The sequence below is a fragment of the Urocampus carinirostris genome, chromosome 9 (assembly GCF_059441175.1).
Source record: "Urocampus carinirostris isolate Australia breed hairy pipefish chromosome 9, RoL_Ucar_1.0, whole genome shotgun sequence".
Classification (NCBI taxonomy): domain Eukaryota; kingdom Metazoa; phylum Chordata; class Actinopteri; order Syngnathiformes; family Syngnathidae; genus Urocampus; species Urocampus carinirostris.
The window spans coordinates 42,032,132-42,047,964 of NC_142357.1; the positions used below are offsets into that span (position 1 = coordinate 42,032,132).

Consider the following 15,833-nt stretch of genomic DNA (forward strand, 5'->3'; position numbering starts at 1 on the left):
AGAAAGAATGAAAGAAAGAAAAAGACAGAACAGATAAAGAAAGAAATAACAGAGAAAGAGAAAGAAAGGACGAAAGAAAGAAAGAAAGAAAGATAGGACCAAGAAAGAAAGAAAGAGAGCGGACAGAGAAATAAAGAGAGAACAGAGAAAGAAAAGAAGGAAGAGAGAACGAACAGTAAGTAATAAAAAGACAGAAAGAGAGAAACAAGAGAAAGAGAAAGAAAAAGAGAGAAAAGGAGAGATGCTGAATGAGAGAAAGAAGGAAGTAAAAGAACTGGCTAGATGAGTTTCACTATTGAACACAGGTACTCTTTATGTATCCATCCAACAGTACAACATTCCATTTGAACACCCTCACCTTGCCACATTTACACAACAATGGTGACAAGATGGGCCGTTGAGTAGTTAATTCTAAATGACAGTCTTTTGGCTATCCCTTGGTCATTCTGAAGTGTTTAGCAGTTTCGTAATATTCCGTTCAAAGTATCTAGTTTTATGTTGACTTTCGAATCCTGTTAGCTTGTCACGGTTGCCACGGCGCCCAATTGGTCCCGCCCATGGACACCAGCTAAACGCGTTGACAGATTGCTCCCTGACACTGTCCTGTGAGTAGTCTTTTGTCGGAGCATCTGCGAAACTCTGTTTTGACACGTCTAGCCTGTGTTTTTTGCTCTTGTTTTGCCAAGCCCTGAGAATCCCCGTTTTTGCCTGTGTTTTTTGGTCTTGTTTTGCCAAGCCTTGTGAATCCCTGTTTTTGCTCTTGTTTTGTCAATCCCTGTGAATTCCCGTCTCTGCCTGGGTTTTTTGCTCTTGTTTTGCCAAGCCCTGTGAATCCCTGTTTTTGCCTGTTTTTTGCTCTTGCTTTGCCAAGCCCTGTGAATCCCCGTTTTTGCCCGTGTTTTGCTCCCGTTTTGTTCTCGCCCCGATCTGTTTAATTTTGACCACTTTCTCGTTCCGATCAATCTGCTTCCGTGACCGACGATCCCCTGATCGAGTGTGCGCTCATTCCTCTTCTCCCCAATAAACTGTGAGTAATGTTACGCGAGTGGGTTCTGCTTCCTGTTTCCTGTCCTGGTTCTGACTTAGCTAACTGTCGACTCTGGAACAGAAGAACAATAGAAATTCTTACGATTGGACACTCAGTCGCTCTACTGAAGCTAAAGAAAGGGTAATAGATCATGCCAATGGTCGCTGAAACACAGCTATGAACCGTTCTTAGGTGAAACAAAAGCAAAATGGAGGACAAATAAAGGAACAGTATGAAAAAAAACAATAAATAAATAAATAGACAATCTAACCATCTGGTAGTCTTTATATCACCCACCCAAGGGCGTAGTTTTGGCATGAACAGAGGGGACGTGCCCACCAATATCCAGTGTTGGGTAGTTAAGTCTAGTGACTCACTACTTCTTCCGAAAAGTAACCGGGTTGGTCACTGAATTACTCGATAGTCAAAGTAACTAGTTCCCGGGGACTCGCTAAAAAGATTCTTTAGGTTGTTCTGTACTATTAACATGTCTGATTAAAATTGGAACCGCATTGCAGGTGCGTGTCCACTGTGAGAGAGATAAACTAACAAGAAAAACGTCCACTTAAAATAGCTCTAATGGCCTCCTCGTTTTAATCATTGCCCCAATCATTGATTGATTCTGGCCATATTCCTTAGTAAAGGTATTCATTTATGTTCTTTCTTTGTATTTTATGATATTCGCAAGCTTCGCTTCCATGGTTATCATGATTTTGATTTTCCCTTTTGCATCCCTGAAAGTCTTCAGTCTTCAATGAAAGTGTTTATAAATCAGGGGTCTTCAACGTAGACAGTTCAGGTGCCTGCGGACCTGTTCTGACACTAGATCACCTGTGCTGGGTCATTGTGATTTCCTAGGATAATGATTGTTTTTAGTGGTTGGCTGAGTCTTATTGACCCCATTTTGCGCTAAATTGAGCTCCAACGTCTCCACCAATGCCAAGACCGAACCTACGCCCTTGGTGCCCACCCTCGTTCTGGAACGTCTCCACTGAGACCAGATTTCCTGGCCTACTCAGAACCTCAACAACTCCACTTTTAGAATCCCTTTCAAAACGTCCATTCCTAGTGCAAATACTCTCCAGGTTCCTCCTCGGTTCCCCTCAACCTCTCAATCTCCTCTTGAGGCGATTAAAGTCCTTGGCCGAGCGCCACAACCAGCTCTGCAGCTCGCGTATAATCCAAAAACCTTCCACTTTCCTGGAGAAGTCGGTCACCACGGGACGGACCTCCAGGAGAACGGAGGGGGACGGCGAAGATGAGAAGAGATGGAAGGAAAACGAGGTGGGCATCAAGTGGTGCTCCTCCAGGAGGGAGCGAGGAACCCGCTTCTCAGGATGTGATGGGTCCATGAAGAAGAGGTCCGGCTCGTGAAGGAGGTCCGGATTGTAGCTGTATCCTTCCTCAAGGCTTATCAAGCTCCTGCCCCACCTAGTGGTAGTTAGGGCTTCCTCGTCCCAGTCCCAGTCCCAGGCTTCAGGCTCCTCCCTCCTGCCTCGACTCCGCCCCCCAGAGCCGCCCCGCCTCCCCGAAGCGCTCTCTGTCCGCCGCCTCGACTTAGCTTCTGCACCGTTCCCCCCCCGGTCCCGGTTCCGCTTCCCCGTCCTGCTTCTGGACCTGTAAGAGTTCCTGTCCATCAGAGGCGCCGGGCGGTCTCCTTCCCGCGTCTGAAGGTCGCCGGGTTTCTTCTCGGGGAGGGCGGACATCATGGCCGAGATGGAGCCCAGGAGACCTTCCAGGCCGCTGCAGAACTGCAGGAGCGAGGCCTTCAGGGAGGGGCAGAGAGTGGAAGCGGCCAGTTCTCGGACCGCCGCCAACAGGACCGAGTAGGCCCTTTGGTTCTGGGCCAGGCGGGCTCGGTTCTCCAGACCGTTCCACAGTTCCAGGCGGGTGGCGGCGCTGGGGAGGGAGAGCGCCGTGGTGTTGGGTCTCGGGGGGGAGAAGGTTTTGTCGTCGAAAGGTGGGCCCAGGTACGCCAGCTGGGGGGGGGGCAAGCAGAGAGAGAGCTTCAGGTTACAGGTAAGATTGGGCCCGATAAAACAGTCCGGACTCGAACCCGGCCCCCATGCATCGACGCTCGACCCGGACCGATCGGTTACCTTCGTTTTCAGGACCCCAATCAGTATTTGTTCCCAGTCCTGTCCGTCCCCTTTTGTCAGTCCGTCTGCGAACCTCAGTTAACAGTAGCCTTTTTCGACCCTGACTCCCACATGTCCCGCTTTTCGTGAAGACTCGGGAGGAGGAGAGGTGACAACAAATGACCGCGTTTTCACGACCCTAGAGCGCACCGTGTTAAAAGTAGCATGTTTGTCTAGCTTCGTGCTGCTACGCTGTGACATTCGTTTTCAGGACCAAGCCTGAAGCGAACCCGAAATGTCACGATTTATTTGTGAGGACTCGGGAGGAGGAGAGGTGACAACAAATGACCGCGTTTTCACGACCCTAGAGCGCACCGTGTTAAAAGTGGCATGTTTGTCTAGCTTTGTGCTGCTACGCTGTGACATTCATTTTCAGGACCAAGCCCGAAGCGAACCCGAAATTTTACCGATTTATTTGTGAGGACTCGGGAGGAGGAGAGGTGGTTATTTTGACAAGAAATGACCGCGTTTTCACGACCCTAGAGGGCAATGTGTTAAAAGTAGCATATTTGTCTAGCTCCGTGCTGCTACGCTGTGACCTTCGTTTTCAGGACCAAGCCCGAAGCAAACCCGAAATTTCACATTCAAATTAAAGCAAAATAATATATTCATTTGATATTTAGTTTTGTAGTATTTTACTTTCTTTTTCCATCTCTTTTCTTCGTCTCTTGTCTCTTTCTTTCTGTTCCTCTCTTATTTTTCCTCCCTTTTTTTCTATCATCTGCTTTCTCCATTCACCTTTTTTTCCTTTATTCTCGTTCTCTTTCCTTCTCTCTCTCGCATCTCTCCTCTTCTCCCGCACTCTCTTTCTTTCTTTCGTTCTTTGTTTTTTCCTTCTTTTTTCCTTTCTTTCTTTCTTTCTTGAAGATTTTTTTTTCTTTGTCACCCTCTCTCTTTCAAGTTATATTTACTCTCTTTTCTCTCTCTCACTCTTTCTTTTTTCTCACTGTCTCACTCCATCCCACACTCCCTTTCTTCCCCTCTTTCTTTCTCACGTTCACTCCTTTTTCCTCTCTTTCTTCTTTCATTTTTTTCTCACTTTCTCTCTTTTTTTTCCATCTCTTTTTTGTCTCTTGTCTCTTTTTTTCTGTTCCTCTCTTATTTTTTCCTCCCTTTCTTTCTATCATGTGCTTTCTCTTTATCTTTTTCCCCTTATTCTCTTTCTCTCTCTCTCTCTCTCTCTCTCTCTCTTCATCTTTCATTTTATCCCTCACTCTCTTTCTTTCCTTTTTCTTTCTTTGTTTTTTGTTTCTTTTTTTCCTTCTTTTTTCCTTTCTTTCTTGAAGAATTTTTTTCTTTGTCACCCTCTCTCTCCTCTCTTTTCTCTATCTTTTTTCTCCCTTATTCTCTCTCTCTCTCTCTCTTTCTCTCTCTTCATCTCTCCTTTTCTCCCTCACTCTTTCTTTCTCTCTTTCTTTTTAATCTATTTTTCAGTTCCCGTGCAATTTCTGAAAAAAATTATTCCTAGCATGCGGTCCTTAGCTTAAACCAGTTTAACAACCCTGTTTTGGGCTAATAGCAATGTTCCCGTTGTTCGACCCAAAAAACGAGACGAGGGAGACGAGCGGGACGAGCAAGACGAGCGGGACGAGCGAGACGATTCGAAAAAAGTGGACACACAATCGCCGACACGGTAAAAATTCAATCCCCAGAAGTCCCATCGAATTTGAATCGCTCATGTGTTAAAAGCATTTGGAGGCGAAAACGGGATACTTAGCACATTTGATTTATTACCGTAATTTCCGGACTATAGGCGCATCTGAAATACGGTAAATAAAATGGAAACTGAATCATAACGATGAAATGCTTCCACATAGAGTTAGAAACATTTAGCAAGTTCATTGACTTCCAAATATTCATATTCTATGAAATAAGCTCTTTTTATTTTACATATTTTTTAATGCCACTTTGGCTCTCGCTGTAGTTTTCATTTCACGCGCGTTATATATTAAAAAGATAGCTCGTAAAAGATTATTTTGTCATAAATTATATGACAGTAAAGAAAATAAGTAGTTGACCACCCTGCTATTTTTCTATTTCTCCCACTTACGGAGGGGTCTGAAATTTTCATCGCAGGTGTGTGTCCACTGTGAGAGAGATAAACTAAAAAGAAAAATCCAGGAATCACAAGGCATGATTTTTTTAACAATTTATTTCTGTGATACAGCTGCAAATAAGTATTTGACCACCCTGCTAATTTGCTATTTCTCCCACTTCGAAATCATTTTCATCGTAAGTGCATGTCCGCTGTGAGGGAGATAAACTAAAAAGAAAAATCCAGAAAACACAATGCATGATTTTTTTAACAATTTAATTGCGTGATGCAGGTGCAAATAAGTATTTGAACACCCTGCTATTTTGCTATTTCTCCCACTTAGAAATCACAAAGGGGTCTGAAATTTTTATCGTAAGTGCATGTCCACTGCGAGAGAGATAAACTAAAAAGAAAAATCCAGAAATCACAATGCATGATTTTTTTAACAATTTATTTCTGTGATACAGCTGCAAATAAGTATTTGACCACCCTGCTAATTTGCTATTTCTCCCACTTCGAAATCATTTTCATCGTAAGTGCATGTCCGCTGTGAGGGAGATAAACTAAAAAGAAAAATCCAGAAAACACAATGCATGATTTTTTTAACAATTTAATTGAGTGATGCAGGTGCAAATAAGTATTTGAACACCCTGCTATTTTGCTATTTCTCCCACTTAGAAATCACAAAGGGGTCTGAAATTTTTATCGTAAGTGCATGTCCACTGCGAGAGAGATAAACTAAAAAGAAAAATCCAGGAATCACAATGCATGATTTTTTTTAAGTATTTGAACACCTGTGTATCATCAAGAATTCTGACCCTGAAAGACCTGTTAGTCCGTCCATTCGAAGTCCGCCTGCTCTCCATGTATCATCCTGAATCAGATGAACCTGTTCGAGGTCCTTAGCTGCATAAAGACACCTGTCCATCCCATACAGTCAGTGAGACTAGAACTTGTAACATGGTGAAGACCAAAGAGCTGTCCAAAGACACCAGAGACCAAGTTGTCCACCTCCGCAAGGCTGGAAAGGGCTACGGGGCAATTGCCAAGCAACTTGGTGAAAAAAGGTCCACTGTTGGAGAAGACGTCATGATATGAAATCAAGGCCCGTCTTAAGTTTGCATATAGCCATTTGGATGATCAGAGGAGTCATGGGAGAAAGTTTTGTGGTCAGATGAGACCAAAATAGAACTTTTTGGTCATCATTCCACGAAGCGTTTTTGGTGGAAGAAGAATGAACAGTACAATCTCTACTGTGAAGCACGGGGGTGGTAGCATCATGCCTTGGGGGTGTTATTCTGCACATGGGACAGCCCGAGTGCGCTGCATTAAAGAGAGGATGACTGGGGTCGTGTGTTGTGAGATTTTGGGGAACAACCTCCTTTTGGCTGGGTCTTCCAACCCGAGAGAATATCTGCATGGCGGAATGGGCCAAAATCCTTCCTGCAGTGTGTGCAAAGCTGGTGAAAGACTACAGGAAACGTTTGACCTCTGTAAAAGCAAACAAAGGCTATTGTACCAAATATTAACAATCATTTTCTCAGGTGTTCAAATACTTATTTGCAGCTTTATCACGCAATTGATTCGTTAAAAAATCATGCATTGTGATTTTTGGATTTTTCTTTTTAGTTTATCTCCCTCACAGTGGGCATGCACCTACCTTGAAAATTTCAGACCCCTCCATGATTTTTAAGTGGGAGAAATAGCAAAATAGCAGGGTGTTCAATTACTTATTTGCAGCTGTATAACGCAAATAATTCGTTAAAAAAAATCATGCATTGTGTTTTCTGGATTTTTCTTTTTAGTTTATCTTCCTCACAGTGGACATGCACTTACGATGAAAATGATTTCGAAGTGGGAGAAATAGCAAAATAGCAAGGTGTTCAAATACTTATTTGCAGCTGTATCACACAATGAAATCGTTAGAAAATCATGCATTGTGATTTCTGGATTTTTCTTTTTAGTTTATCTCCCTCACAGTGGACATGCAACTACGATGAAAATGATTCCAAAGTGAGAGAAATAGGAAAATAGCAGGGTTGTCAAATACTTATTTGCAGCTGTATCACGCAATTAAATCATTAAAAAAATCATGCATTGTGATCTCTGGATTTTTCTTTTTAGTTTATCTCCCTCACAATGTTAATTCCAGACCCATCCATGATTTTTAAGTGCGAAAAGTAGCAAAATAGCAGGGTGGTCACATACTTATTTGCAGCTGTATCACGCAAATAAATAGTTAAAAAAAATCATGCATTGTGATTTCTGGATTTTTCTTTTTAGTTTATCTCCCTCACAATGAAAATTCCAGATCCCTCCATGATTTTTAAGTGGGAAAAGTAGCAAAAGAGCAGGGTGGTCAAATACTTATTTGCAGCTGTATCACGCAAATAAACCGTTTAAAAAATCATGCATCGTGATTTTTGGGATTTTTCTTTTTAGTTTATCTCCCTCACAGTGGACATGCACTTACGATGAAAATTTCAGACTCCCTAAGTAGGAGGAATAGCTAAATATCAGGGTGTTCAAATACTTCTCTTCTTTACTGTATACGTATATATATAATAAGAGATGTTTGCCTGGAGAGGGATGGGTGCCACCGGGCCGTACTTGCCCAAGACACCCCAATTAGTCAGTAAGAAATGAATAAAACTACAGCAAATAACTCACATAGACGTCTTTGATCTCCTTGAGCTGGAATTCGAGAAACTTGGTTAGCTCGTACGTGCTCTCGATGGAGCTCCTCTCATTGGCCAAGCTGTGGGCGGAGCCAGCGGCGGCCAGGACGGCGCCGGCCAATAGAAACACGGCGTGGAGGTGATGGACTGTCGAGAAAAAACGAATCGTTGTTATAATGTCGTTAAAAAAAAATCCCGTTTTTTTTTTTTTTTCTCCTGTTTTCTTCTCCAGCCACTCAAGTTAGCTGCAGGCTATAGTTGCTCATGCTTCGTTCTTCAGTGTCATCGCCGGTTCCGGAAAGGAACGCCGCTGAGTCTTGTGATTGAGGGATTTTTCACTTTTTTTTTCATTGTTTCCTTCTCTAGCCACTTTTTCGGACACTTGGCTGCAGGCTGTAGCTCGCCATTATTTTGACCTGCTCCTGCTTCGTCCTTTTGTGATACTCGCCTCCAGTGTGATTCAGTGTGCAGCTGATACCCGTGATTCAGGCTTCTGAAACTGTTTTATCTGCTCCTTCCTTCTCTAGTCACTCATGTCGGTCACTTGGTTGCAGACCATAGCTAGCCGCTATTGTTAGCTTCTCCTGCATTTAGTTTCACTCGCCTTCCCAAGCTGGTGAGGCATCGTTGTTGTTTCCTTCTCTAGCCATTCAGGCATCTTTGCCTTTTTTCACTGTTCCCTTCTCTAGCCACTTGGGTTAGCCAATTGGCTAGTGTTATTGTTAGCTGGCGCTACTTCGTCCTTCAGTGTCACTTGCCTTCCATAGATGGTCAGGTAAGCAAGTTTTACGATTTAGGCATCTTGCACTGTTTCCTTCTCTAGCCACTCATTTTAGCCACTCTACTGTAGGCCATAGCTTTACGCTAGCCACATTTTTAGCTCATCCTGCTTCATCCTTTGGTGTCACTTCCCTTGTACAGCTGCTCATGCAAGCTATCATCACATAGTCTTTTGATTCAGGTATGAGCCACTTGTTCACCATTTCCTCCTCTAGCCACTCAAGTTAGTCACTTGGTTGCAGATTCTAGCTAGCCGCTATGGTTAGCTTCTCCTGCTTCGTCCATCAGTGTCACTCGTCTTTCACAACAAAGAAGCAACATCACCGAGTTTTTTTGATTCATCTTGCCCTGGTCTTCCACTGTCTCCTTCTCTAGCCATTCAGTTAAGCCACTTGGCTGCACGCCATAGCTCACCGTAAGCCGGTAGTGTTAGCGCCTTCTGCTTTTTCCTTTGCTGTCACTTGCCTTCCACAGCTGGTCATTCAAGTGGACGCTTCTGCGTTTCGTGATTCAAGTATTTTCTGCTCAGTTTTCCACTGTTTCCTTCTCTAGTCACTCCTGTTAGCCACTCGTCTACAGGCCATCGTAAGCCGCTAATTCTAGCTGCCACAGCTTCGTGCTTTGCTGTCGCTGGCCTTACACAGCTGGTCATTCAAACTGATTTTCAGAATTCAGGCATTTTCTCCCTGGTTTTCCACTGTTTCCTTCTCTAGCCACTCCTGTTAGCCACTTGTCTACAGGCCATTGTTAGCCGCTAATGTTAGATGCTACTGCTTTGTCCTTTGCTATCGCTGGCCTTACACAGCTAGTGAGCTGATTTTCAGAATCCAGGCATTTTCTCCCTGGTTTTCCACGGTTTCCTTCTCTAGCCACTACCTTTAGCCACTCGGCTGCACCTTCTTCTTCGTTTTTCGGTCTCGTTCGCCTTCTACGGGTGGTCATGCAAGCAAACATTGTTGAGTTTTGTGATCCAGGCATCTGGCGCCAGTCACTGTCAACTTTTCTTTGACTGTGTCCTTCTCTAGTCACTCTTGTTAGCCACTTGTCTACAGGCCATTGTTAGCTGGTAATCTTAGCTGATACTACTTCGTCCTTTGCTGTCGCTGGCCTTACACAGCTTTGTCATTCGAGCTGATTTTCAGAATTCAGGCATTTTCTCCCTGGTTTTCCACGGTTTCCTTCTCTAGCCACTCCCTTCAGCCACTCGGCTGCACCTTCTTCGTTTTTCGGACTCGCTTGCCTTTTAAGGGTGGTCATGCAAGCAAACATTGTTGAGATCTGTGATTCAGGTATCTAGGGGCCAGTCACCGTCAACTTTTATTTTACTGTCCTTCTCTAGCCACTCCTATTGGCCACTTGTCTACAGGCCATTGTTAGCCGCTAATTTTAGCCGCTACTGCTGCTTTCTTTGACTGTGTCCTTCTCTAGTCACTCTCATCTCTAGGTTTTATGAACCGAGATGTTGCATGTGTTCCGGGTCAGCGGACAAGGAGCGGCCCATTCTTCTCAATTCTCATTTTTCCTCATGCTGCTGTTCTCTTGACTTGAGATAAACTAAAAGAAAAACGCCGGTGATGAATTCCGATGGCGGTTGTTTAAAATCTCCCATTTCCCGAGGTGTTTACACCCTGCCAGCGGTCTCATCTAGCACTGCCAACGAAGCTTTTTCCGTTTGCACTCTCGTTGTGGTGCTCTCAGGCCTCGGAGGTTTACACTGGCCTAACAGCTCGGAGACCTCAGATGAATGACTTCCGTCTTTGCACGTGTTGCAGACCTTTAAAATGGGTTTTAGTCCTGAAGGTCGTTGATTGTTTGTCAAGGTCGAATTGATGGATATAGGCGCCTTCATATATATAAATATACATCCAGACAGTCTTTATAGACACTGAAGACTGTGTAAGTGGCTATGTTTAACAGCTAGCGCGAGGAGCTACTAAAAGGTTGAGTCAGGACCCTGGGACATGAGTGGCTGGAGAAGGAAACAGTAGGAAAACAAGTGGGAAATAACAAGCACCAGATGCCCGAACCACAGAACTCAGCGACGATTCGAGTGACAGCAAGGGGAAAATCAGGAGCAGCTAACAATAACAGCTTGCGGAGAGCCAAAACATGCAGCCAAGTGGCTTGCATTAGTGGCTAGAGAGGGAAACAGTGTTAAAAAAAGTAAAAAATGACAAGCGTCAGATGCCCGAACCACAGAACTCAGTGACGATTCGAGTGACGGCAAGGGGAATATCAGGAGGAGAAGCTAACAATAACAGAGAGCCAAAACCTGCAGTCAAGTGGCTTACATTAGTGGCTAGAGAGGGAAACAGTGAGAACAAATTTGAAAATGACAAGCAGCAGATGCCTGAATCACGGAACTCTGCAATGTTTCAGTGACAACGAAGGACAGGAACAGCTAACAATAAGAATAACGGCTAGTGGCAAGAGATAGCCTGCAGCAAAGTGATTAACATTAGTGGCTAAAGAAGGAAACCGTGACAAAAAAGGAGGAACATGACAAGCTCCAAATGCCTGAGTCACAGAACTCAGCGATGATTTGAGTGACACTAAAGGACGAAGCAGGAGCAGCTAACAATAGGAATAGTGGCTGGCGGAGAGCCATTGCCTGCAGCCAAGTGGCTGACACGAGTGGCTAAAGAAGGAAACAATGTAAAAAGCGCCAGACAGCTAAATGACAGGACTTATTCACCATCACATGTAGGGTTAAACTGTGGAAAGTGAGTGACACTAAGGGACGAAGCAAGAGCAGCTAAAAATAGAAATAGTGGCTAGCGGAGAGCCATAGCAGCCGCCAAGTGGCTGATATGAGTGGCTAAAGAGGGAAACAGTGGAAAAAATATCACAGGACTTTGCAACCATCACATGCAGGGCTAAGCTGTGGAAAGGGAGTGACACTAAGGAACAAAGCAGGAGCAGCTAACAGTAGGAATAATGGCTAGCGGAGAGCCATAGCCTGCAGCCAAGTGGCTGACATGAGTGGCTAAAGAGGGAAACAGTGGAAAAAAAATATCACAAGACTTGGCAACCATCACATGCAGGGCTAAGCTGTGCAAGGTGAGTGACACTGAACAGTGACGCAGCTAACAATAACAGAAGCAGCTAGCGGCAAGCCTGTAGACAAGTGGCTAAGATGAGCGGCTAGAGGAGGAAACAGGGGAAAAGATCAAAAAATCGCGCTTATCACATGTGGGGCTACCTAAAATCATGCTTATGAGACAGTACATGTGTTTTGGCTTGAGTAACGTTTTATTTCAACGAATGAAGTATTTTTTCCACCACTAGGGGTCGCTTCATCACAAAAAGGCTGGTTTCAAAGCCACTTTAACTCAAAGGGCTTGTAAAAGCGTCAAAAGGGGGAAACATTCTTGCCGATGATGTTCTCAATTAACATTGTTTCCTCTCCGACGCAGCAAAAGGGCACAAACGGCATAAAAGACCAAACATCTGTCTTCAAAAAACTGTACAAAAAACAGGAAGGAGACGAAACACAAAACAGGGAAGTCCAATTCTTTCGCCCGTCAAAATTACAAGCTAGGGTCCCGGGTGAGGTCGGGCCAAATGGGCGCTGGTGAAAACATTCCGCTCTTCTTAAAGGGACAGTGTTTTCTATTATACCACAAAAAAACTACAGTAATAAAACAAAATAATACAACATACATAGTACAAAAATACTGGAAAATTATACTACAGTCATACTCAAAAATACTGAAATCATACAACTACTGTAATATTACAAAAACTACACAAATATACAACAACAAAAATACTATTGAAAATTACTAGCAAAAATACTACAGAAGTACTACAAAAAGAACTACATTAATACTACAAATTAATACTAAAGGATACTACAACAATACTCTGATAATAAAACTACTGTAAAACTACAAAAATAAAACCTCTGTAATATTACAAAAACTACACATATATGCAAAAATAAAAATACTATAGAAAATTAGCAACAAAAATACTCCGAAAAAAGAACTACATTAATACTACAAATGAATACTAAATGATGCTACAACAATACTTAGATAATAAAACTATTGTAATACTACAAAAAATCTACATATATACAACAAAAAAATACTATAAAATTACAGTAAAATACTATGAAATACTACAAAAACTACAGTAATACAGCAAAATAATTGTAAAAAAATAATACAACATAAATAATTACACTACAGTCTTACTCAAAAATACTAAAATCATACAACTACTGTGATATTACAAAGACTACACAAATATACAACAACAAAAATACTATCGAACATTACCAACAAAAACACTACAGAAATACTCCAAAAAGAACTACATTAATACTACAAATTAATACTAAATGATGCTACAACAATACTTAGATAATAAAACTATTGTAATACTACAAAAATACGAAAATTATAAAACTACTGTAGTACTACAAAAAATCTACATATATATATATATACAGTACACAACAAAAAAATACTATAAAATTACAGTAAAATACTATGAAATACTACAAAAACTACAGTAATACAGCAGAATAATTGTAAAAAATAATACAACATAAATAATTACACTACAGTCTTACTCAAAAATACTAAAATCATACAACTACTGTGATATTACAAAGACTACACAAATATACAACAACAAAAATACTATCGAACATTACCAACAAAAACACTACAGAAATACTCCAAAAAGAACTACATTAATACTACAAATTAATACTAAATGATGCTACAACAATACTTAGATAATAAAACTATTGTAATACTACAAAAATACGAAAATTATAAAACTACTGTAGTACTACAAAAAATCTACATATATATATATATACAGTACACAACAAAAAAATACTATAAAATTACAGTAAAATACTATGAAATACTACAAAAACTACAGTAATACAGCAAAATAATTGTAAAAAATAATACAACATAAATAATTACACTACAGTCTTACTCAAAAATACTAAAATCATACAACTACTGTGATATTACAAAGACTACACAAATATACAACAACAAAAATACTATCGAACATTACCAACAAAAACACTACAGAAATACTCCAAAAAGAACTACATTAATACTACAAATTAATACTAAATGATGCTACAACAATACTTAGATAATAAAACTATTGTAATACTACAAAAATACGAAAATTATAAAACTACTGTAGTACTACAAAAAATCTACATATATATATATATACAGTACACAACAAAAAAATACTATAAAATTACAGTAAAATACTATGAAATACTACAAAAACTACAGTAATACAGCAAAATAATTGTAAAAAATAATACAACATAAATAATTACACTACAGTCTTACTCAAAAATACTAAAATCATACAACTACTGTGATATTACAAAGACTACACAAATATACAACAACAAAATACTATCGAAAATTACTAACAAAAACACTACAGAAATACTCCAACTACAACTACATTAATACTACAAATTAATACTAAAAGATACTACAACAATACTTAGATAATAAAACTATTGTAATACTACAAAAATAAAACTTCTGTAATATTACAAAAACTGCACAAATATACAACAACAAAAATACTATCGAGAATTACTAACACAAATACTACAGAAATACTCCAAAAAGAACTACATTAATAATACAAATTAATATTAAAAGACACTACAACAATACTTTGATAATAAAAATTACTGTAATACTACAAAAATACAAAAATTATAAAACTACTGTAATACTATAAAGAATCTACAGATATAGAACAAAAAAATACTATAAAATTATAGTAAAATACTATAAAATACTACAAAAACTATTGTGGAAATTCTACACAAATATAACTTCAGTAAAAATGTCAAAACTATCAATATGACCTAAATTAACTTTAAACAAACGTGCATGAAAATGTGAGCACTCCTATTTTACAGCCAGATTGACCAACTTGTGTTATGATAAAAGCTCATCATTTCCACGTTTGCTTTAGCGTGCTTTTTATGCTCTCAATCACAAACACATACACGCTTGATTGGCAAACTCATGTTACGGTAGCAGCTAATCACTCAGCATTCCGCTTTAGCGTGCTCTCTCTCAATCACAAACACACACGCTCTATTGACAAACTCATGTTATGATAAGAGCTAATACATCAGTCTCCATCTAAAACACGTAAAATCCACTTTTTACGCTATCTCTAAATCGCAAACACCTGTTTCCTGTTGGTATTTCTTGCCCGGTATTGTTCCCGTTTATCTTTGTCCTGTTTAATTTTAGGTTCCAGTTTTGTTCCCGTCTGTTTTTGTCCTGTTTGTTTTTACTCCAGTGTTTTTTGTTCTCGTCTAGTTTCTCCTGTTTATTTTTGATATCCTGCGGCTCGTTGACAGATTGGCTTCATTTCTATTTAAGCTCAGTGCTCTCACTCTTCCCTTGTCAGTCCGTCAACGAACCTCTGCCCTGCAAGACGTGGGTTTTGACTTGGTCCTGTTTTCCTGTTGGTATTTCCACCCTGGTATTGTTCCCGTTTATTTTTGTCCTGTTTGTTATTTTCTCTAGTTTTTTTTATTCTCGTCTAGTTTCTCCTGTTATTTTCGATATCCTGCGGCTCATTGACAGATTGGCTTCCCTTCTATTTAAGCTCAGTGCTCTCACTCTCCATTTGTCAGTTCCTCAATGAACCTCTGCCCTGCAAGACGTGGGTTTTGACTCAGTCCTGTTCACTGTCGGTATTTCCTGTCCGGTATGGTTCCCCTTTATTTTGCCCCGTTTAATATCGGTTTCAGGTTTTGTTCCAGTCTAATTGGTCCTGTTTGATTTCAAACCCCCGTTTTGTTATCACTCCTGTCTGTCCCGTTGTTTAATATCGGTTTCCAGTTTCGTTCCCGTCTAGTTTGTCCTGTTTAATTTCGATATCCTGTTTTGATATCAATCCTGTCCGTCCCGTTGTTTAATATCGGTTTCCGGTTTTGTTCCCGTCTAGTTTGTCCTGTTAGATTTCGATATCCTGATTCATTATCTATCTTGTCTGTCCCGTCCTGTCCGGTATCAACTCAGGCGATTTGAATCAATCTCGTCGGTCTCTGGCTCCCTATCATTCCACGCTAGACCGGCTGCCTAACGCGCATGACTCCCCATTTCCCGTCAAATAAAAGGCTTGTGTGAGAAATGTCACGC

General features: G+C 40.9%; 2 protein-coding genes across 2 annotated transcripts in view; one reads left to right on the plus strand and one right to left on the minus strand.

The window, feature by feature from the left end:
* ssrp1a (structure specific recognition protein 1a) overlaps window positions 1-15,833 on the plus strand; it is a 129,763-nt gene that overhangs the window by 34,145 nt on the left and 79,785 nt on the right. The gene's annotated exons all lie outside the window — the stretch shown is intronic.
* Window positions 2,131-8,503, minus strand: clcf1 (cardiotrophin-like cytokine factor 1). The gene is made up of 3 exons (XM_088344290.1): window positions 8,483-8,503; window positions 7,871-8,101; window positions 2,131-3,006 (listed from the first exon to the last, which is right to left on the minus strand). Exons 1-3 carry the CDS (start codon window positions 8,501-8,503, stop codon window positions 2,131-2,133), a joined length of 1,128 nt encoding a protein of 375 aa, XP_088200416.1.

Bases quoted from the DNA above. Each gene is read 5' to 3' on its own strand.
- clcf1 (XM_088344290.1), bottom strand. From the start codon at position 8,503: ATGCCTCACCAGCTTGGGAAG. The intron at 8,102-8,482 runs GCGAGTGAAACT...TGGCTGGAGAAG, and splicing joins TGCCTCACCAGCTTGGGAAG to AAAACAGGAGAAAAAAAAAA. The intron at 3,007-7,870 runs GTGAGTTATTTG...CCCCCCCCCCAG, and splicing joins AGGAGATCAAAGACGTCTAT to CTGGCGTACCTGGGCCCACC.